Source organism: Neoarius graeffei, chromosome 19, assembly GCF_027579695.1.
Source record: "Neoarius graeffei isolate fNeoGra1 chromosome 19, fNeoGra1.pri, whole genome shotgun sequence".
NCBI lineage: Eukaryota > Metazoa > Chordata > Actinopteri > Siluriformes > Ariidae > Neoarius > Neoarius graeffei.
The window spans coordinates 39025010-39047231 of NC_083587.1; the positions used below are offsets into that span (position 1 = coordinate 39025010).

The 22222-nt window shown below is 41.5% G+C and overlaps 3 protein-coding genes across 5 annotated transcripts in view; 1 reads left to right on the top strand and 2 right to left on the bottom strand.

Moving 5' to 3' along the window:
- LOC132867615 (GTPase IMAP family member 9-like) overlaps positions 1-2446 on the bottom strand; it is a 46949-nt gene extending 44503 nt beyond the window's left edge. The window contains exon 1 of the mRNA XM_060900596.1: positions 2422-2446. Within this exon, the coding sequence (XP_060756579.1) occupies positions 2422-2446 (25 nt within the window). The remainder of the gene's footprint in view (positions 1-2421) is intronic.
- A 10598-nt stretch (positions 2447-13044) lies between these two features.
- LOC132867256 (elongation factor 1-alpha-like) lies at positions 13045-15238 on the top strand. The gene is made up of 7 exons (XM_060900053.1): positions 13045-13188; positions 13278-13457; positions 13544-13840; positions 13944-14094; positions 14212-14468; positions 14704-14938; positions 15126-15238. The coding sequence occupies exons 1-7, from the start codon at positions 13045-13047 to the stop codon at positions 15236-15238; spliced, it is 1377 nt and encodes a 458-aa protein (XP_060756036.1).
- A 1008-nt stretch (positions 15239-16246) lies between these two features.
- asap1b (ArfGAP with SH3 domain, ankyrin repeat and PH domain 1b) overlaps positions 16247-22222 on the bottom strand; it is a 209564-nt gene continuing 203588 nt past the window's right edge. For all 3 annotated transcript variants that reach the window (XM_060900055.1, XM_060900056.1, XM_060900054.1), the window contains 5 exons: positions 19764-19842; positions 17985-18049; positions 17371-17882; positions 17149-17271; positions 16247-16882 (listed from right to left, as the gene is read on the bottom strand). In XM_060900055.1, the coding sequence (XP_060756038.1) occupies positions 16808-16882; positions 17149-17271; positions 17371-17882; positions 17985-18049; positions 19764-19842 (854 nt within the window). In that variant the 3' untranslated portion in view covers positions 16247-16807. The remainder of the gene's footprint in view (positions 16883-17148; positions 17272-17370; positions 17883-17984; positions 18050-19763; positions 19843-22222) is intronic.

Here is a 22222-nt window from a genome sequence, read left to right on the forward strand (position 1 = left end):
GAAGAACATTTAATGTGTGAAACATTAAACACTAGTAAGGGGTTGATATCTTCTATTTGTTATTTTAAATAACCTTACAATATATAAGATTAATACAAAGAAGAAATGGGAATCAGATCTTAACATAAGATATGACGATAATGACTGGTGTAATATCCTTGAAATCTCTCAATCAGTACTAATCTCAAAACACAGACAAATACAGTTTAATATATTTAATAGAACTTATTATACTCCATATAGACTGCAAAAAATACACCACAACTCCTCTCCAAATTGTCAGAGATGTAGAACCTGTGAGGGGGACTTGCTTCATATGCTTTGGAAATGTCCTAACTTGGAAACCTATTGGAAATACATCATTAATATAGCTTCAAAAACTACAAATATCAAGATTCCCCCTGACCCGAGGATATGGATTCTGGGAGATATACAATCTCTAGATGTAAGCTTTACTAAAAAATATTTCATATTACTTGTGGGTACAGCTGGTAAAAAATTTATTTTGCAGAATTGGAAATCAGAGTTTTCTCCATCGCAGAGACAATCGTTAAATGAATTAACATCCTACAGCACACCTGAAAAAATCTTATTGAGTGTGAGGAGGAACCCAGAGAAGTATGAAAAGATATGGGGCTCGCTCTTGGCCTTACTACCATCATTACATTACTTTAATTAGTACATCAGTGTATAACTTGCTGCCCTTTACTATTTTGTCACCATGATTTTATGATTATTTGGGACCTCATACATCATTTGATTGTATTTTATTTTGATTTTCAGATGTAACCAAAGGTTAACTCATGTAATTTTTTTTTTTTTCTGTACCAGGGCTGACGGTGGGGGTTGGTGAGGGGCTCTGATTTTGTATATCTGTTCCTTTGTTTGTCTTGTGAAATTATACATAGACTTCAATAAAAATATCTTTTAAAAAAAGAAAATATTTTCGCTTGTTCACTTCGCTCACTTGTGAATGTTCACCACTCAAAAATAAACTTCATATCTTCACACAACTATATAATATCCTCTGTGTGTGTGTGTGTGAGTGAGAGAGAGAGAGAGAATTGTTGAATAATAAAAATAAGGAGTTAAAGAGTTTGACTTATGATCATATCATCCAGTTTCAGTCATGTGGTTTTGTCTTTTGTGGTCACTGTATTTGGGACCAAATTTCAGGATTTCCTGCACAATATGAATGTAAGTAGAGTTGAAAAATAGCAGTGCATATTTCATATACAACCCCTTAACCTATTCTTAAGACGACAAAAAGCTACCATCTCTTTATTTCCAGGTGGGTAAAGGATACCAGGGTGTCTCATCAGTAGGAGAAAAATCTCTGACATTACATGAAGGGCAAGTTGATGTCAGCTACCTAACTTTTACTAATGTTCATTATACTTGCTGCGGAGATAAACTCCCCAAGTTGCCCTATAATGTAGCTAAGTAACTCACGTAGTTAAGTGGCAGTATGACAGGGAGGATCCACTGCACTGTTGCTTGTTGAAGATGTACTGTATGCTGTCGCATATTAGGGCAACTCAATTATCAGTATAAATTAAAAAAAAAATCTTAATAAAGCACACAGCAACATTGATGCTGTTAGTTCCCTATCTGTCAGTTCCCTCAAAATGGCAGCAAATATACAGTGTGATGTTACATGAAATGCAAGAATGGAGGTCTCACACTAACAGTTTGTCTGAATATACCTTATATGAACAAAGGTTTTTTGACCATATAGATGCATTTTAACACCCCATTCCAGATTTAGTCCTTCATCTACTGTTATAATATCCTCCACTCTTCTGGCAAGGCTTTGCATTAGATATTGTAGTGTGGCTGTGGAGATTTGTGCTCATTCAGCCACATTAGTGAGGTCAGGCACTGATATCAGGTGAGGAGGCCGAGGGTGCAGTCGTCATTCCATTTCATGCCAGAGAAGTTCAGTGGCTGACGTCAAGGCTCTGTGCAGGCCACTAGAGTTCTTCCATTCCAACCTTGGCAAACCATGTCTTCATGAAGCTCACTTTGTGCACAGGAGCATTGTCATGCTGGACCATGTTTGGGCCTCCTAGTTATAGTCAAGGAAATTGTAATGCTACAGTATACAATGACCTATATAATCAGGCACTTCTAACGTTGCAAAAAAAAAAAGCGTAAGGAAGTCCCAAATGCAGGTGTGATGGTCAGGTTTCCACACATATTTGGTCAGATAGTGCATGAGCTATCTTTGTGAGAGAACCTGATTGATAGCTTTTGAAAGACATGGACATGAGTGTAGGGTTGTGGAAATGTAGTACTAAACATAGCCTTGTAGTTGTGGGGGTGTAAACTGCACAAGGACCACATGCTGACTGAGCCGACACTTCGTGAGGGGCCCTGGCTCCCACCACATCCTCCACAACCCTCACTGTCTCCTCTCACTTTCAGCCTGAGAACTGTCCAACATGCTATTACCTGGAAAAAAGAGTGCTCTCATTCATTGCCAAGAGGAAGTGAGCATTGTGTATGAGCATCACATTTAAAACCTCAATTATATAAAATGCTGCAGAGCATGTCTTGAAGATTTGATCTTGGTAGTAGAAAAGTTGTAATATTCCACCATAAAACTAATATAACAATATCAAATCTAATTAATTGGAGAAAACAGGATTGCGGAAATGATTAACATTAAATGAATCAATGTGTAAAATGCATCCAGAAGAAAACATTTATTTACATAACATACTGAATAACAATCAGAACAGAATGGTCAGTAGGTTGGTACAGCACTGAAGTGGTTCGGGAGGGGGACAAATTACAACCCCGATTCCAAAAAAGTTGGGACAAAGTACAAATTGTAAATAAAAACGGAATGCAATGATGTGAAAGTTTCAAAATTCCATATTTTATTCAGAATAGAACATAGATGACATATCAAATGTTTAAACTGAGAAAATGTATCATTTAAAGAGAAAAATTAGATGATTTTAAATTTCATGACAACAAATCTCAAAAAAGTTGGGACAAGGCCATGTTTACCACTGTGAGACATCCCCTTTTCTCTTTACAACAGTCTGTAAACATCTGGGGACTGAGGAGACAAGTTGCTCAAGTTTAGGGATAGGAATGTTAACCTGTTCTTGTCTAATGTAGGATTCTAGTTGCTCAACTGACTTAGGTCTTTTTTGTCGTATCTTTCGTTTTATGATGCGCCAAATGTTTTCTATGGGTGAAAGATCTGGACTGCAGGCTGGGCAGTTCAGTACCCGGACCCTTCTTCTACGCAGCCATGATGCTGTAATTGATGCAGTATGTGGTTTGGCATTGTCATGTTGGAAAATGCAAGGTGTTCCCTGAAAGAGACGTCGTCTGGATGGGAGCATACGTTGCTCTAGAACCTGGATATACCTTTCAGCATTGATGGTGTCTTTCCAGATGTGTAAGCTGCCCATGCCGCACGCACTAATGCAACCCCATACCATCAGAGATGCAGGCTTCTGAACTGAGCGCTGGTAACAACTTGGGTCGTCCTTCTACTTTTTAGTCCGAATGACACGGCGTCCTTGATTTCCATAAAGAACTTCAAATTTTGATTCGTCTGACCACAGAACAGTTTTCCACTTTGCCATAGTCCATTTTAAATGAGCCTTGGCCCAGAGAAGACGTCTTGCGCTTCTGGATCATGTTTAGATACGGCTTCTTCTTTGAACTATAGAGTTTTAGCTGGCAATGGCGGATGACACGGCGAATTGTGTTCACAGATAATGTTCTCTGGAAATATTCCTGAGCCCATTTTGTGATTTCCAATACAGAAGCATGCCTGTATGTGATGCAGTGCCGTCTAAGGGCCCGAAGATCACGGGCACCCAGTATGGTTTTCTGGGCTTGACCCTTACGCACAGAGATTCTTCCAGATTCTCTGAATCTTTTGATGATATTATGCACCATAGATGATGATATGTTCAAACTCTTTGCAATTTTACACTGTCGAACTCCTTTCTGATATTGCTCCACTATTTGTTGGCGCAGAATTAGGGGGATTGGTGATCCTCTTCCCATCTTTACTTCTGAGAGCTGCTGCCACTCCAAGATGCTCTTTTTATACCCAGTTATGTTAATGACCTATTGCCAAGTGACCTAATGAGTTGCAATTTGGTCCTCCAGCTGTTCCTTTTTTGTACCTTTAACTTTTCCAGCCTCTTATTGCCCCTGTCCCAACTTTTTTGAGATGTGTTGCTGTCATGAAATTTCAAATGAGCCAATATTTGGCATGAAATTTCAAAATGTCTCACTTTCGACATTTGATATTTTGTCTATGTTCTATTGTGAATACAATATCAGTTTTTGAGATTTGTAAATCATTGCATTCCGTTTTTATTTACAATTTGTACTTTGTCCCAACTTTTTTGGAATCAGGGTTGTAGTAGCAGATTGCTTGTCCAGGCTTTTCTTTGATGCATAGTTGTCCAGCAGAGATGTAGCTAAAAAGACAGCTCTTTATGATCTGCCATCAGTAGAACAGTTTTTACTAGAAGGATTAATTAACGTGCACAGAGAAGAGACAATCTTTTCTGAACTGGAGCACATACATATGTGGACATACCCTGACAAAACTGAGCAAAAAGTCCAGTGCAAAGCTGTCATGCTAGCACAAACCAGAGTCACCTTGTGATTAAAGAATATCAAGAGAAAAAAAAATGAAATTAGTCAGACATGAATAATCTCTTTCAGGTGCCTTTTGCAGAAAGAACAGCACATCTCTTAGCCAAAATATTGCACAGCAACTTGCTCACCTATTCTCAAGAACACAAAAAGCACACTGTGCTACGTTAAAAACTTTGTCACAAGGATAATAATCATATACTCTATATAATGCATTTAACTACTCAACTAGCTTGTTATACAGTGGTGCTTAAAAGTTTGTGAACCCTTTAGAATTTTCTATATTTCTGCAAAAATATGACCCAAAACATCATCAGATTTTCACACAAGTCCTAAAAGTAGATAAACAGAACCCAGTTAAACAAATGAGACAAAAATATTATACTTGGTCATTTATTTATTGAGGAAAATGATCCAATATTACATATCTGTGAGTAGCAAAAGTATGTGAACCTTTGCTTTCAGTATCTGATGTGACCCCCTTGTGCAGCAATAACTGCAAGTAAATGTTTCCGGTATCTGTTGATCAGTCCTGCACACCGGCTTGGAGGAATTTTAGCCCGTTCCTCCATACAGAACAGCTTCAACTCTGGGATGTTGGTGGGTTTCCTCACATGAACTGCTCGCTTTAGGTCCTTCCACAACATTTTGATTGGATTAAGGTCAGGACTTTGACTTGGCCATTCCAAAACATGAACTTTATTCTTCTTTAACCATTCTTTGGTAGAACGACTTGTGTGCTTAGGGTCTTTGTCTTGCTGCATGACCCACCTTCTCTTGAAATTCAGTTCGTGGACAGATGTCCTGACATTTTCCTTTAGAATTCCCTGGTATAATTCAGAATTCATTGCTCCATCAATGATGGCAAGCCGTCCTGGCCCAGATGCAGCAAAACAGGCCCAAACCATGAGACTACCACCACCATGTTTCACAGATGGGATAAGGTTGTTATGCTGGAATGCAGTGTTTTCCTTTCTCCAAACATAACGCTTCTCATTTAAACCAAATTGTTCTATTTTGGCCTCAGCCATCCACAAAACATTTTTCCAATAGCCTTCTGGCTTGTCCATGTGATCTTTAGCAAACTGCAGACAAGCAGCAAGTTTTTTGGAGAGCAGTGGCTTTCTCCTTGCAACCCTGTCATGCACACCATTGTTGTTCAGTGTTCTCCTGATGGTGGACTCATGAACATTAACATTAGCCAATGTGAGAGAGGCCTTCAGTTGCTTAGAAGTTACCCTGGGGTCCTTTGTGACCTCGCCAACTATTACACGCCTTGCTCTTGGAGTGATCTTTGTTGGTTGACCACTCCTGGGGAGGGTAACAATGGTCTTGAATTTCCTCCATTTGTACACAATCTGTCTGACTGTGGATTGGTGGAGTTCAAACTCTTTAGAGATGGTTTTGTAACCTTTTCCAGCCTGATGAGCATCAACAACACTTTTTCTGAGGTCCTCAGAAATCTCCTTTGTTCATGCCATGATACACTTGCACAAACATGTGTTGTGAAGATCAGACTTTGATAGATCCCTGTTCTTTAGATAAAACAGGGTGCCCACTCACACCTGATTTGTCATCCAATTGATTGAAAACACCGGACTCTAATTTCACCTTCAAATTAACTGCTAATCCTAGAGGTTCACATACTTTTGCCACTCACAGATATGTAATATTGGATAATTTTCCTCAATAAATAAATGACCAAGTATCATATTTTTGTCTAATTTGTTTAACTGGGTTCTCTTTATCTACTTTTAGGACTTGTGTGAAAATCTGATGATGTTTTGGGTCATATTTATGCAGAAATATAGAAAATTCTAAAGGGTTCACAAACTTTCCAGCACCACTGTACATTACTAGTTTAAATTACTGAAGATATCAGTTTTATCCGAGTCAATTTCACTTCTTTGGAACTTCCACTTGCCTGCTGGAATGCATTTATGATTTGCCAAACTCTGTTAAAACCATACTTGTTTGGGGTTCTTTCTGAACACACTTCCCAAGCAGAAGGTCAGAAGACAAAAATGCAGAAGGGTTCAAACCACCGACCTTGAAAACATTTATCCAGTACTACCATGTATCAACAGAAATTCTGACCACTTCTGAGGAGAGATTGCCTGTGATAATGTATGATGTGACTGCAAAAAACTGTTCAGAAATGGTTTGAAATATCTTTCAACATAAAAAGACAAACCAAATTCCTGAGATCTCAATCCAATCAAGTATCTGTGGGACATGTTGGACAAACAAGTTCAATCTATTGAGACCCCACCTCACAACTTACAGGACTTAAAACATCTGCTGTTAACATCTTGGTGCCAGAAACCACAGAACACCTTCAGAGGTCTTGTGGAGTTCATAGAGACATGTCATGTCTTACAGTAATGATGGATGTCATTTCTCTTTACTTAGTTGTTCGGTTATTGACATAATATGGATTACTATAGTTGTGGAAAAGGGCTATTTACTGTATTTTTATTATTTACTATTTGATCTCAAACACATTAGAAAGGCAAGAAATTCCACTACTTAACTTTTGACAAGGCATACCTGTTAATTGAAAAGCTCTGATATCGTCAGTATTGTTCCAAAATGTAGAAAAACCTATCAATGCATATGTGTTTCCAAATTTTTGACTTAGTTTTTTGTACACACACCATATTTGTATTTTATACATACACTTTTTATATATATATATATATATATATATATATATATATATATATATATATATATATATAGTATGGAACCAGTATGGAATAGAAGTACCCAAGTCCCAATGGGCCATACCACAGAAGGTGGCTGAGAACAACAGGGCCAAGGTTCTGTGGGACTTCAGCTTCCAGACTGACAAACAGATCCTGGCTAACCAACCGGATATAGTGGTGGTGGACAAAGAGCAGAAGAGGGTGGTGGTGATAGATGTGGCGATCCCAGCTGACGCCAACATCAGGAAGAAGGAACATGAGAAACTTGAGAAGTATCAAGGTTGAAAGAGCAGCTGGAACGGATGTGGAAGGTCAAGGGCTGCGTGGTCCCCGTGGTAGTGGGGGCACTTGGGGCAGTAACCCCCAAACTGGGAGAGTGGCTCCAGCAAATCCCAGGAACAACATCTGAAGCCTCAGTCCAGAAGAGCGCAGTCCTAGGAACATCGAAGATACTGCGCAGAACCCTCAAACTCCCAGGCCTCTGGTAGAGGACCCGAGCTTGAGGATGACATGGATACCACCCCCCCGCCGGGGGTGAGAAGGAGATTTTTTATTTTTATTTTTGTGGCACGATGGTGTAGTGGTTAGCGCTGTCGCCTCACAGCAAAAAGGTCCGGGTTCGAGCCCCGCGCCCGGCGAGGGCCTTTCTGTGCGGGGTTTGCATGTTCTCCCCGTGTCCGCGTGGGTTTCCTCCGGGTGCTCCGGTTTCCCCCACAGTCCAAAGACATGCAGGTTAGGTTAACTGGTGACTCTAAATTGACCGTAGGTGTGAATGGTTGTCTGTGTCTATGTGTCAGCCCTGTGATGACCTGGCGACTTGTCCAGGGTGTACCCCGCCTTTCGCCCGTAGTCAGCTGGGATAGGCTCCAGCTTGCCTGCGACTCTGTAGAACAGGATAAAGCGGCTAGAGATAACGAGATGAGAAGAGATAATGATCTTTATTCATTTAATGAATGCACTACAATACAGATCTTAAAACTGACACACTTTCTGGCTTAACCACATTGTAATATCTAATATTGTCCGCAAAGTCATTACACTGCCCAGGTTCACACTGTGGTCTATTGAGAATGAGAATAGAACAATGTGACAGACAGGTCACTTTTGCCAACAAGTCATTTTTGATCTGCATAAGTGATGTCCGTTGAGAAGAAGAACTCATCTCATCTCATCTCATTATCTCTAGCCGCTTTATCCTGTTCAACAGGGTCGCAGGCAAGCTGGAGCCAATCCCAGCTGACTATGGGCGAAAGGCGGGGTACACCCTGGACAAGTCGCCAGGTCATCACAGGGCTGACACATAGACACAGACAACCATTCACACTCTCATTCACACCTACGGTCAATTTAGAGTCACCAGTTAACCTAACCTGCATGTCTTTGGACTGTGGGGGAAACCGGAGCACCCGGAGGAAACCCACGCGGACACGGGGAGAACATGCAAACTCCGCACAGAAAGGCCCTCGCCGGCCACGGGGCTCGAACCCGGACCTTCTTGCTGTGAGGCGACAGCGCTAACCACTACACCACCGTGCCGCCAGAAGAAGAACTATAGTCAAGAATTCCTATTAGTATATGAAGACTTTAAGGAATTTTAGCTCACACACACACACTTTACATGCTTTGAACTGTTATTAATTAATTGCTACAAGATGAGAATACTGATGTTCCCCCAGTTAGTAAATAAAAATCAACTGTGCTGCCTAACAGTAAGTTCAGACCGGAACAGTAACAGCTTGTTTACTGTAGTTACCGTTATGTTGCTATCGAAGTAGGCTTTGTGTGGATCTGCTTGAGCAGAGGATTGTTAAAGCAGCACATCTGTAAAGTTACCCATGCCTTCTCAACAAGCTGAAGCCCACTCACACGCTGCTTCATTCACTGGAGCCGCCTCGCCTTATGAACCCTTAAACCCAGTTCAGTGCCACTGTTTATCCAAACCACACCACAAACAACGACCCTGTGACCGAAATGAAGGATCACATTTGCAAATAAAACCTACCTATAAACGGAGTAGAAATGTTTAGAAGTCCACTTCCGACGCCTGGGATCCGGGAAGAGTGATTTACTTCTCTCTCTCTCTCTTAGCTGTCTAACTGCTATTTCCGGGTTGGTGAAACGTCATCGCACTGTCCTCGAACAGGTTCAAAAGCAACAAGGCATTGAACAATCATAACAATAAAATGTCCCTCTGTTATCATGCACTGACTACAACTGTTTACAGTAAATAAGGTCTTGAGCTGAATATCTGTTCAGATGTCCTTTCATAGCAAAGCTCCACATGACTGTCTACTACCCCCTGTGGTTTAAAGGAGCAATTGCCCGAACGCCACACCTGATTCGTCCCGTTATTTCGGGCACTGTGGTTCCCAAGCGTGCCCCTGAAGTGCGCATGCGCCGCACATGGTCCTTATCTCCAACTCGAACAGGCACATTTGGACTTCATGAAGGCTTGTTAATGAGCCAGATCTTTTATGGTAGGTATACAAGCAATAACATGGATGTAACGTCCAGGATGGCATATTGCAGTAGTTAAACCAGATCACAGGTTCCCAGCCCTGGTCCTGCATCCTGTCCAGCACATTTTAATGTTTTCCTTGCTCTTATTTGCCCACATAAGAAGAACTCTTTATGAGCTCATGAACGACATCGGGTGTGTTAGGAGCAGGGTGAAACACTGCACACACAAACAGTGGGTGTCTATATTTAAAACTAGCAGGTTACCCAGGCATGGATGTCTCATCTCATCTCATTATCTCTAGCTGCTTTATCCTTCTACAGGGTCGCAGGCAAGCTGGAGCCTATTCCAGCTGACTACGGGCAAAAGGCGGGGTACACCCTGGACAAGTCGCCAGGTCATCACAGGGCTGACACATTGACACAGACAACCATTCACACTCACATCCACACCTATGGTCAATTTAGAGTCACCAGTTAACCTAACCTGCATGTCTTTGGACTGTGGGGGAAACCGGAGCACCCGGAGGAAACCCACGCGGACACGGGGAGAACATGCAAACTCCGCACAGAAAGGCCCTCGCCGGCCACGGGGCTCGAACCCGGACCTTCTTGCTGTGAGGCGACAGCGCTAACCACTACACCACCGTGCCGCCCCAGGCATGGATGTAATTATTATTATTATTATTTTAAGTATGTGATATACAATACGTTAACCCAAGACAAACAAACATCCAAACATTCACCACCCAGGGGCCCAGAAATGGAATTTATGAGTTCTGCCAAATTGTGGCCATCTCCTGTACTTATGTGCCAAGTTTAGTGAAGATCTGTCAAGAGTTTGTGTTGATAAATGTAACGTGACAGGCATTGAGGGAGGGAGGGGGTGGGTGGATGGATGTTGTGCCCTCTAGGGACCTCCCTGGGGCCTGTTCATGAATTTTGTTTATCTTTGCAAAATTCCAGGTCATCCCCCGACCTACTTGCCAAATTTGGTGAAAATCTGTCGAGAAATGGTGACATTCGGTCAAGGCAAACAGTTTTGCACTCAAGTTTCCATCAATGAAGAGTTTATAACATCAACGAAACTGACTTCATGTTAAAAACTGTTAATGTTATAGTCACGTTGTCTGTCGTTGCCCAAATGAGGATGGGTTCCCTTTTGAGTCTGGTTCCTCACGAGGTTTCTTCCTCATGTCGTCTGAGGGAGTTTTTCCTTGCCACCGGCTTGCTCATTGGGGATAGATTAGGGATAAAATTAGCTCATGTTTTAAGTCATTCAAATTCTGTAAAGCTGCTTTGCGACAATGTCTATTGTTAACAGGCATGAAAACTGGTCAGGGGTGAAAAAGGTGAGAAGGGTGCGCGAGTGGTGACGTGGCCTCTGGTGTTGTTTTATTTTGTTTGGGGGGGGTCCTCAAAAAGTATAAAGTATACTGTATTGATATTTGCACAAGGACATACAGTACAAATACAAATACATGTAGTTATAGTGAAATTATGCCCTGGAAAAAAATGCGAATAATAGAACGAAGAAAGTGGAGAACACACAAGGAATAGTGATCATTTTTTCCTTTTATTTGCCTGGACCACCAGTGTCTCCATGGCCTGCTTTCGCTGAGTTGCCACATGTTTCAGCCTTGCCCGCTTCTCTCCTTCAGCAGTCTGTTTCTTGGCCTGCTGAGCACTGCAAGTTGCTTGAGAGCCATACTTGCTCTGCTGCTGCTGCTTTTCCTCCTTGTTCACCCTCTGCTGGAGTTTGTATGTGGCTGCTGCAGAGTTAATGTTCTGTCCACTTCCCCAAACTTCACGTCCTCCCTTCTAAAGAGCTGCATAGCTGTCTTCCCCCTGGACATCAGCGTGTACTTGACCATCTGTATTGCATTAAATGTTTCCACATTCATGTTGCCACTCCTTTGATCAATTACATCATTCATCAGACTAAATGAGGACTCGACTCTAGGTCCATGAAAGATGGAGAGGCAACACTTAACCAGTGCACCCAGGGAGGGGTACTTGTCTGGTTTGTCGAAGACATGACCCCACCACTCCACGATGCTCTCTCCCTCCTTGAAGCTGGGGATGGTCAGGTCAACACTGAACCGCACAAGTTCCCTCTGGATCTCCTGGTCTGCTGGCAAGAGGTGCCCCAGCATACCACTCAGCCTGCCAAGATATGGAAGTACCTGCAGCTTTCAGTTCTTTTTAAATCAAGGCTGAATACTTTCTTCTTTGCTGCTGTCTTTTATTAAATCAAATTTGAGACTTTTAATTTGATTTCTTTCAGCACAGACAGCACTACAAAATGGCATCTCCACTATACAGTGCCCTATATAGTGAGTAGCGAGCAATTTCGGACACAGGGATTGTCAAAAGACGCACGCGCCCTCTTTCGAATGCTGAAGTCAAGCCAGAAGTTTTGTTTGTTTTGATAGCAAATCAGGAAAGTTTGAAAAAAGTAGGAAATTCAGTCCAATGACTCAATCCAGCTTCTGGTGGTCTGGTCTGCACTCTGACTGATGTGTGCACGCTCTGGCCAGCAGGAGAAGAGGCGCAAAATGATGCTGCTTGCCCTTCGCAGTGAGATGCACTCGTCGCTATGGCGTCAATATCAAAGCAGGAGGAGGAGGCACAAACCGGCACGAACTGTCTATGGGTGTGAAGTGACCTCCTTGCCTTTTGGGTCAATATCAAACCCCCCCCCCCCCCCACACACACACACACTTTTTTTCTCATCGGATCTACACGATTCACGTAGGTCACTCATTTTGGTTTCAAAACGGTGAATTTCGCTGAAAGGTGAGGGATTTTCATGTATGGTTAAAAACGCTATACAAATAAACTTGACAAACTTTGCCGCTTATTATATAGATTTGTAAATTGTGTTATATACTTAAAACACTTTCACAGGTTCCCATCTGAAACACCCACTTCACGCCAGCAAGAGCTTTATCTGATTGGATCAGTTGTTTTGGGAGAGAAAGAACTAATATGTAGGATATGGTATTGGGAACCTGTGCACTATTAATACATGTTCAGTGATGGTTAATTGGACAGCCTGAATGATGTTATTAGGGCACGCAATGAAGCAGATGGGCGGGTCTTTTTTTTTTTTTTTTAAATGCACCTGAGCTGCATTACAGCATTCTATTTAATTGAAGCATTGGGGGTTTTTCCCCTTCCTGTTTAAAACGTTTGGTGTACTTCATAGCTTAATTTGTTCTAGGTAAAGTCTGGTATGGGCAAAGAGAAAATGCATATCAACCTTGTCATCATTGGTCATGTTGACAGTGGGAAATCAACCACCACAGGCCATCTTGTTTATAAATGTGGTGGTGTTGACCCAAGAACCCTGGAGAAGTATGAGAAGGCTGCAACCCAGGCAGGTGTATGTTGGTTATTTGTTCAGTCATGATTTTCCTTTTTAAACTAACTTTTCTTTCAAGGTGACCTAGGAAATTATTTTTCCAGATGGGGAAGGGTTCCTTCAAGTATGCATGGGTTCTTGACAAACTTGAGGCAGAAAGAGAGCGTGGCATCACCATTGACATTTCCTTGTTGAAATTCAACACTCAGAAATATGTATTCACGATAATTGATGCACCTGGTCACCGTGACTTCATTAAGAACATGCTTACAGGAACTTCACAGGTAATGAGTGTTCCTCATCTCCAGGATATTTCAGGGTGCAGACATTCTCTTACAGACTTGGTGTTAAGTTGTTAATTCATCTGCAGGCTGATGCTGCTCTGCTGGTAGTCTCTGCAGCAAAAGGAGAGTTTGAGGCTGGCATATCCCGCAATGGTCAGACAAGGGAGCATGTCTTGCTGGCCTACACCCTGGGAGTCAAGCAGCTTGTAGTTTGTGTCAACAAAATGGACCTCACTGAGCCACCCTTCAGCCAGAAACGTTATGAGGAGGTAGTGAAAAATGTAATTGTTTTTATCAAGAAGGTTGGTTATGACCCAACTGCTGTGCCTTTTGTTCCCCTATCTGTTTGGGGTGGTGACAACATGCTTGTACCATCACAGAAGGTAAGCCATTTATTTTCTTTTTAAAGGCAATGTTCTTAAACATGGTCCTTGGTGCCTCAGTGGAAGGGCTATATGTAATTCTATACTGAACCCTTTTTGTTAGATGTCTTGGTTTAAAGGATGGAAGCTCAAGAGGAAGGATGGCTTTTCAAGTGGCAAGACACTGTTAGAAGTGCTAGACTCCTTGTATCCACCAGTGCGCACTGCCAGTAAACCACTTCGTTTACCACTTCAGGATGTCTATAAAATTGGAAGTTGTGCTGATCACTGTGCAATGATCTAATCACTCATTCCTTGCAATAAATGACTTTTGGACCTAGTTTTGGTAGGGGAGTAAGGTTTGTGGCTTATTGGTGGGTTTTTTTGACTAGGAGTTGGCACAGTTCCTGTGGGCAAAATTGAAAGTGGAATTCTGAAGCCTGGGATGGTTCTGACCACCTCACCAGCTAAGCTGAGTGCAGAGGTTAAATCCATTGAGATGCATCATGAGGGACTGCAGACAACCCTGCCTGGCCACAATGTGGGCTTCAACATCAAGAATGTGGCAGTCAAAAACTTGAGACGTGGAGATGTAGCTGGTAATGCCCAGCAAGACCCACCATCTGATGTCGACAGCTTCATTGCTCAGGTGATGTGGAGATACAAAGATGGCCAGATGTTACCAATAAGCACTGACTGGCTCAATAAAATCACTTGAACTGAATCAGACTAGACCTTTTTGTTGTGGTTGGTCTGTGTTCTGTTTTGAAAGCAAAGGTCCTCACTCCAGACTTGAGCATATCCTCTAGTTCTTATTTGAATGCTTTGGAATTTGGAGAGGGTGTATGTGGTCCATTATTGGACACTACTGTGTTGTCTTACAGGTTATTATTCTCAATCATCCTGGCAAAATCAAAAGGGGCTATTCTCCAGTGCTGGACTGCCATACCACCCATGTTACATGTAGCTTTGCAGAACTACAGGAGAAACTTGATCGTCACACAGGGAAGAAACTGGAAGACTTGCCACCTTTTCTGGTCTCTGGAGATGCTGCCACAGTTAAATTTGTTCCCATCAAACCTCTTTGTGTAGAAAGCTTCTTCAGCTATCCACCTTTAGGTAAGTTCTGGTAATTTTGCACTAGCTTGCCACCTGTAGATGTAACATCTAGATGCAATGCACCAGGTGTGTTGGTCCTCAGATTTGCAGTAAGGTAACTTAAGGAGGGTTGGTAATTCCATTTTATTTCATGAAATGGATTCTGCTGGGGTGTGAACATTGCATGCTACTATTCTATTCTTTTCAGGGCAGTTTGCTGCAAGGGACCTGAAGCAGACTGTTGCTGTTGGGGTGATCAAGTCTGTAGAGAAGGTGGCTCAAGCAAGGAGAACTGCACAAAGAGTGAAAGTATTAAAATAGTTCTCATTTAGATTTTTATTGCAATCCTTTATTTACCAGCAGTCTAAACTTTGAGGTTGAATGAGTTTTTGTTTGAGCAAGTGAAGCTTCTGCATTTAGTTGAAGGTCAAGGTGGAATGATGTAGTGAATAACTGGAGACCTTGACTTAACAATTTTGTTGCTAGACTGCAAAATAAACTTGTGCACATTTCTGGCTTTGCTTTTGTATAGGTATGTAACACTTTGGTATCAAGCCTAAAATTCATTTAGTACATCTTAATATACTTGATTTAAGGTCTTCCTGTAACTGGAGTCTCTTGTATCAAGCATGACTGACTAGTGGACGTTGAGGGTGTGGGTTTTGTTTTTTGTTTTTTGGGGGGGGGGGGGGCATGATATTAAAAATGATGTGCAAGTAGCATCATAAGACTTAATTCTGGTTCTGAACTGAGACTGTGACCTAGTATGATAAATTAACATACCAACACGCTTTGGTTTTAGCTGTCCACCTGAAATGGCATTTTATTTAGTCTTTTACAACTGTTAGCATGACAACTTCTCAGTGGGTAGAGCTTGAATAAAGGGCAAGTAGTTCTGCTCTAGGCTTAGGATTAATTCATTTGCAGTAACCTGAGTGGCCTAGTAACAACTCTCCCTTCAGCCTGACACTTGGCATATTACTCAAGATGAACAAAGCACCCAATTATCCATAACAGTGCATCATAAGCTTATGGACAATGGCTATAAAAGTTGCAGCCAGTACCTCACTTCATTGAAGTGGACCAGTTTTCCTATGCACAGAACACTTCCAGTATCCCCATCTTAATACCTTCACTGTGGAGGGTGAAATAGATGAACCACAATTGTTCTCCAAAAGGGGAAAAAGAAATCGATCAATGCTTGAAAAGATTGTGGATGAAGGGTGAGATCAGGCTCAGTAGATGTGGTTGGTAATACATAGGACAAAGCCAGACTAAGCAGGTGCACAGCTTAGAGGTTCATGTCGCACAAGCAAAACAGTGAATAACTTGAACTCATAACTCCTGATAACTTTAATCACTGGATATACTGGAGTGGTCTGTAAAGAGGTGGTAGGGGAATAAGCCTGAACAATTACAGCCCATCACCATGCCATTTGAGATACAATACCAACACCGCTCCATGTGCATTAGTGCAGTACTGGCCCTGGTATGGACTGGTGTCAGGCAGAATACAAGTGTACACATTTTACTTTCTGCCACATTAACACAGGTTTGCATATTTACACAACACTAACTCCTGTGTGTATATATGTACAGTTATCCTATACAAAAGCATTGGAGAAACAGCTGAACTGAAGGATGTGTCTAACTGCTGGGTGCAGTTTCAGCTGTGCTGAACAGGAATGGAAACACTGGTGAAACTAGATACTCATCATTCACACTGCACCTCTGTTGGGGAAGAAGTTAATAAGGGGTTTCAGTTTTTGCATCTTTTCATGGTTCTTGTTTTAAAGTCCCAGGGAGGTTCCAACAGCTATTTACAGGTTTCTCTTTATAGGAGATGAGCAAGGTGGGAAGGTTGTGGGCCTCAGGTCAGTAATTGATGTGTCAGTCAGACAGGATATGAACAAAGGACATGGGGAAAACGCCTTTTCTCTCTGGTTGTCCTTCTATATGTCCAATCTGAGGAGGATAAAAAAAAATACATAAGAAAAGCAAGAAAACTTAAGGGAGGGGGGGGGATCTTCAATACACCACATTACAGTTGAAGTCTGAACAGACTAGCAAGGGGCTGGTTCTTTAAAACACTGTGTATAGTTCCAGAGAGATAGCAAATACTGCAGAATGACTCTGGTCTTAAATTGAATTGCACTGAAATTAACTGAATGCATTTTAATGACTTTTTTTAAGACCAAAAAGATATTGATAATTTAAGACATTCTACTCACCCACCACTCTTGATCCTCCTCCCCTGTTACCACAATGACCTCGCCCTCTACAAACGTGAGCTCATCATCATTATCTGCCTGACAGTCATAGATGGTCTTTACTCGCCGCAGTTTAATCTTACCCTACATTCAAATAAAGAAGGAAAAAAAATTATGCATGCCATACTTCCTACACAGGTATGGCTCTATATACAACATTAGTTGCCTGTTTCACGAACTCACTGTACTGATTTTCCTCGGAAGTGGTATTGGAGTTTCTGGGCCAGATTTCAGGCTCCCGTTGGTGTCTTCGGTGGAGTGGGTGAACTGAGGTGATGGTTCAGCTTGTTGATTAGTCACTGGCATATCATCACAGGGCTCAGATTTGTGAGCCACCTCTCCAGGAGGGGGCTTGTGTGCAGGTTCAGGGACTCCATGTTTGGGGATGGAGAGATCAGAAAGTAGTGGTTTGGGTGGGAGGTCTTTGAGTTGAGGTTTGGGTGGTAGGTCTCCCAGCTGAGGTTTTGGAGGCAGGTCAAAGAGCTGTGGTTTTGGGGGTAGTTCTCCAGGTTTAGGTGGTAATTCTGAGACCTGGGGTTTAGGATGGAGGTCCCCTGGCTGGGGTTTATCAGGTAAAGGGACTTTCTGTGGTGTGTCTGACCCTGGAGGAGACTTCTGGAACAGCACTGGCTCTGGAGGCTGGCTGGGTTTGTCCACTGGGGGGTGGTGAATTGTTTCTGTCTTACGCAGGACAACTAAGGGCACAAGCAGGAAGCATCAGTTTTTTACCAAATATAACTGCAAAACACCATGATCCTTGGCTTGAAATCTTCCAAGTTACAAAAGAAGTAACTTACACTTTTGAGGTAGTGTGGGAAGGACCCTGGGGCCCAGTGTAGCTTTAGTGGTACTTGACGCTGTGCTGAGGAACAGTTAATACAACCCAGCTGAGAGACTGATACAAAATAATTTACAACCAAATGAATGGCTTGTTCCTTATTTAATTCTACAAGAAATTTTTAAATTGAGTCACTTACTTGACATGAAATAAACAGTAGTAAATATTTACTCTTGTAGACGCTTATATATGATGTCTAAGAGCTGGTTCTGTTACAGATCTAATCTTGGAATCAAGGATATGCCTGCTGATCAAAGCCAGTAGCAGGTATTACCAATTATAACTACATAGTATAGCATTTTCATTATATTTAAAATTACATGTGTGTTGTGAGAAACCTAAAATTACTACTTTAAGAAAGCAAATTTGAAATGCTAGAAGTCACTCTGTGTAACCATGTTTCCACCTGTCCACATCTGCTTTGCATGTCTAAACAAATCTGGCGACAGGAAGTTACTTCAAAACATTTGAACTAAAACAAACATCTTTATTGTCTTGTGTGACCTTTCTAATGCAAAGTAACTGTGCTCAGCAGCATGAATGGTTTCATAGGAGCATAGAGCGAAACGGAGCCCAGGAATGATAAGCTTAAAACTCCAGTTAAAATTCATGTTTTTTTAGAAAGATTGTTGGAGGATGTTATGGCATCAATGATTTTAATTCTAACCAGATTGCAGCAAAAATGTCATAGATTTGAACTTAAGGGTGGTTCTATTTTATTAAAGGTAGACTGCCTTTCAGATTTTTCAAGTGTAGGTCATAAAAAGAATTTTCCCGACACCCAGTAATTTTTGTTTAGTGGACCAAGCGCTTCCTTTTTTTTTTTTTTTTTTTAAATAGAACAATTAATGAATTTAGGGCCATGTGGCCCTAAATTCTCTGCTATTTTTTCCTGCTTCACCATGACCCAATTCAAGATACTACATCATACATCACGTGGTGGACTTTCCCCGTTCGCTCAAGGCATTGTGGGATACAAATTTGAAACAGGAGAGAAAAATGGAAGATGAGTGTACAAATGAAACGTGAAAGACCGACTACAGTAACGGAAAGCGAGAAATAAAGACGTTATGTTGTGTTGCGAAGGAAAGGAAACGCAGGACCAAGCTAATAAATATCGGCAGTCAGCGAGCACCTCGGTGTTATCAGCTGTTCATTTAGCAACAGAATGATGTAACCGGGCCCTGTGATGACCTGGCGACTTGTCCAGGGTGTACCCTGCCTTTCGCCCGTAGTCAGCTGGGATAGGCTCCAGCTTGCCTGCGACCCTGTAGAACAGGATAAAGCGGCTAGAGATAATGAGATGAAATGATGTAACAGTCAGTGTACTGTCAAAGGTAAACCTGTAGATGGCAGTAATGCAACACTGGACGTCAGCTGCTGTAAAACCCCTAAAGATGAAAATGACGACGACTCAGGTATGCATGCGTATGCGCTCATGGACTTCCTCTGTCTGCTCAACTGCACGAAGTGAGCGCTTTCATGCACGTTATTTGCTCAGGAATCCCCCCAAATTAAATATTTTCCCAGCCACAGAATGGCCTGATATTTTGTGAGATATTACAGGAACAAACATACATCACAATGACCAAATTTCAGAGGGAACTAAATTTCACCAATTTTATGAAATCGAAAGGCCGTCTAGCTTTAATGTACATTAATGTAACTTGAACTAAATGGCATAATTTAACTCAAACATTCTGACTGAGGCCTTAAATCACGTGTATAGTTTATTTACCTCTGTTGTTGGAGTATGCCTTCAAACCGGTTTGTTATGGGAGACATTTTATTGATTGGAGGTGGTGTGGAGTCACTTCCTAAAAGTACAAGGTACATATTATAATAATAATAATAATAATAATAATAATAATAATACATGCTTTAGTTTCACTCATCTCAAACTTCTGCCACTCAAGCAAACACAACAGAACATCACAAAGTTAAAAGGCCTGGTTTATACTTCTGCAGTGATGCGCATTTGCACATTTGTATCACAAGGCGCAGACACACACGGACACTCCAGCTTGCTTTCCTCTAGAAAGTTAACTGTATATACGGTGCTCTGTGTCAACTGGCCTCCAGGTGAATGATGACTGGTGGGTGGTGCTGCCTGTCTGTCTGTGTACTCAAATGTGCCAGTTCCTTCAGGTTTAAAGGTTTCAGACTTTGTTTCAAATCCATATGAAAAGTAAACAATAAGATCCCCCCCCCCATTTCATCTCTCTTATGTAAACTGAAGACGCTTTTTTTTTTTTTGAAAGTCTACAAATTTTATATAGAACCGATTGAGACGAACAGTTGAAATACGCCTTGTAAAAAGTTTAGACTGACTCTCACTATTAGTTTCTCAGGCCTGTGTTTTACAACGCCAATTCCAAAAAAGTTGGGCCGCTTGTGTAAACTGTAAATAAAAACAATGCAATAATTTGCAAATCATGGAAACCCTATCTCTCTTTGAAGATCGTACAAGAGACAACATATCAAATGTTGAAAGTGAGAAATTTTATTGCTTTTTGAAAAATAGATGCTCATTTTGAATCTGATATCAGCAACATGTTTCAAAAAAAGTTGGGACGGGTATGTTTACCACTGTGTTGCATCACCTCTACTTTTAATAACACTCTGTAAACGTTTAGGAACTGAGGAGACCAATTGCTGTAGTTTTGTTATTCCATTCTTGCCTGATATACAGTTTCAGTTGCTCAACAGTTTGGGGTCTCCTTTGTCGTATTCTGCGCTTCATAATCCGCCAAATGTTTTAAATGGAAGACAGGTCTGGACTGCAGGCAGGCCAGTTTAGCACCCAGACTCTCTTCCTACAGAGACATGCAGTTTTAATACATCCAGAAAGCGGTTTGGCATCGTCTTGCTGAAAGAAGGAGGGCCTTTCCTGAAAAAGATTTTGTCTGGATGGCAGCATATTGCTCTGAAACGTGTAAAAATCATTCGGCATTAATGATGCCCTCCCAGATGTACAAACTACCCATGTCGTGTGCACTAATCCAGATGCTGGCTTTTGAACTGTGCACTGATAACAAGCCGGATGGTCCGTCTCCTCTTTAGCCTGGAGGACGTGGTGTCCATGATTTCCAAAAAGAATTTCTAATTTTGATGCATCAGACCTCAGGATAGTTTTCCACTTTGCCTCAGTCCATCATAAAAGAACTCGGGCCCAGAGAAGGTGGCAGTGTTTCTGGATATTGTTTATATATGATTTTAACTTACGTTTGTGGATGCAGTAAGGAACTGTTTTCACAGACGATGGTTTTCTGAAGTGTCCCTGAGCCCATACAGTGATTTCCACTACAGACACGTGTCTACTTTTAATGCAGTGTCGCCTGAGGGGCTGAAGATCACAGGCATCCAATGTCAATTTTCATCCTTCTCTCTTGCATACAGAGATTTCTCCAGATTCTCCGAGTCTTTTAATGACATTATGTACCATAGATGATCCCCAAATTCTTTGCAACTGTACATTGAGGAACATTATTCTTAAAATGTTGCACTGTTTGCCCACGCAGTCTTTCACAGAGCGGTGAACCCCTCCCCATCTTTACTTCTGAGAGACTCCGCCTCTCTGGGATGCTCTTTTTATACCCAAATCATGTTACTGATCTGTTGCCAAGTAACCCAATTCAGGTTTTTTTTTCTTTCTTTGCGCATTACACATTATTGGTTTTAGTCTTTTGCTGCCCTGTCCCAACTTTTCTGAACATGTTGCTGACCTCAAATTCAAAATGAGCCTATTTTTTCAAAAAATAAAATTTCTCAGTTTCAACATTTGATACTTTTTTTTTTAGTCTTTGTACTATTTTCAATGAAATATAGGGTTTCCATGATTTGCAAATCTTCACGTTCTGGGTTTTTTTTTGGTTTGTTTTTTTTATACACAGTGGCCCAACTTTTTTTGGAATTGGGGTTGTATGTCAGTCATACACTGATATGATCACATCATTTTCTAAATGGATTAATTTTCAGAAAACTGCGATCATGATATTGTGCCATGTGCAGGGGTTTAAATGGACCTTAAAAGGTGATGGAACTCTGACATAAATCAAGGAGAAGGCTGCAGATTTAATTTGATATCCACACACAGAAAATATATTACAGAATTGTTAAAAATTAAAAATCTCAGAGCAGCAGGACAAGCTCAATATCTGTGACTGAGGAGAGTCGGGTCAGGTGTCCTGCTGTAAA

Bases quoted from the DNA above. Each gene is read 5' to 3' on its own strand.
- LOC132867256 (XM_060900053.1), top strand. From the start codon at position 13,045: ATGGGCAAAGAGAAAATGCATATCAACCTTGTCATCATTGGTCATGTT. The intron at 13,189-13,277 runs GCAGGTGTATGT...TTATTTTTCCAG, and splicing joins ATGAGAAGGCTGCAACCCAG to ATGGGGAAGGGTTCCTTCAA. The intron at 14,939-15,125 runs GTAAGTTCTGGT...TATTCTTTTCAG, and splicing joins CTTCAGCTATCCACCTTTAG to GGCAGTTTGCTGCAAGGGAC.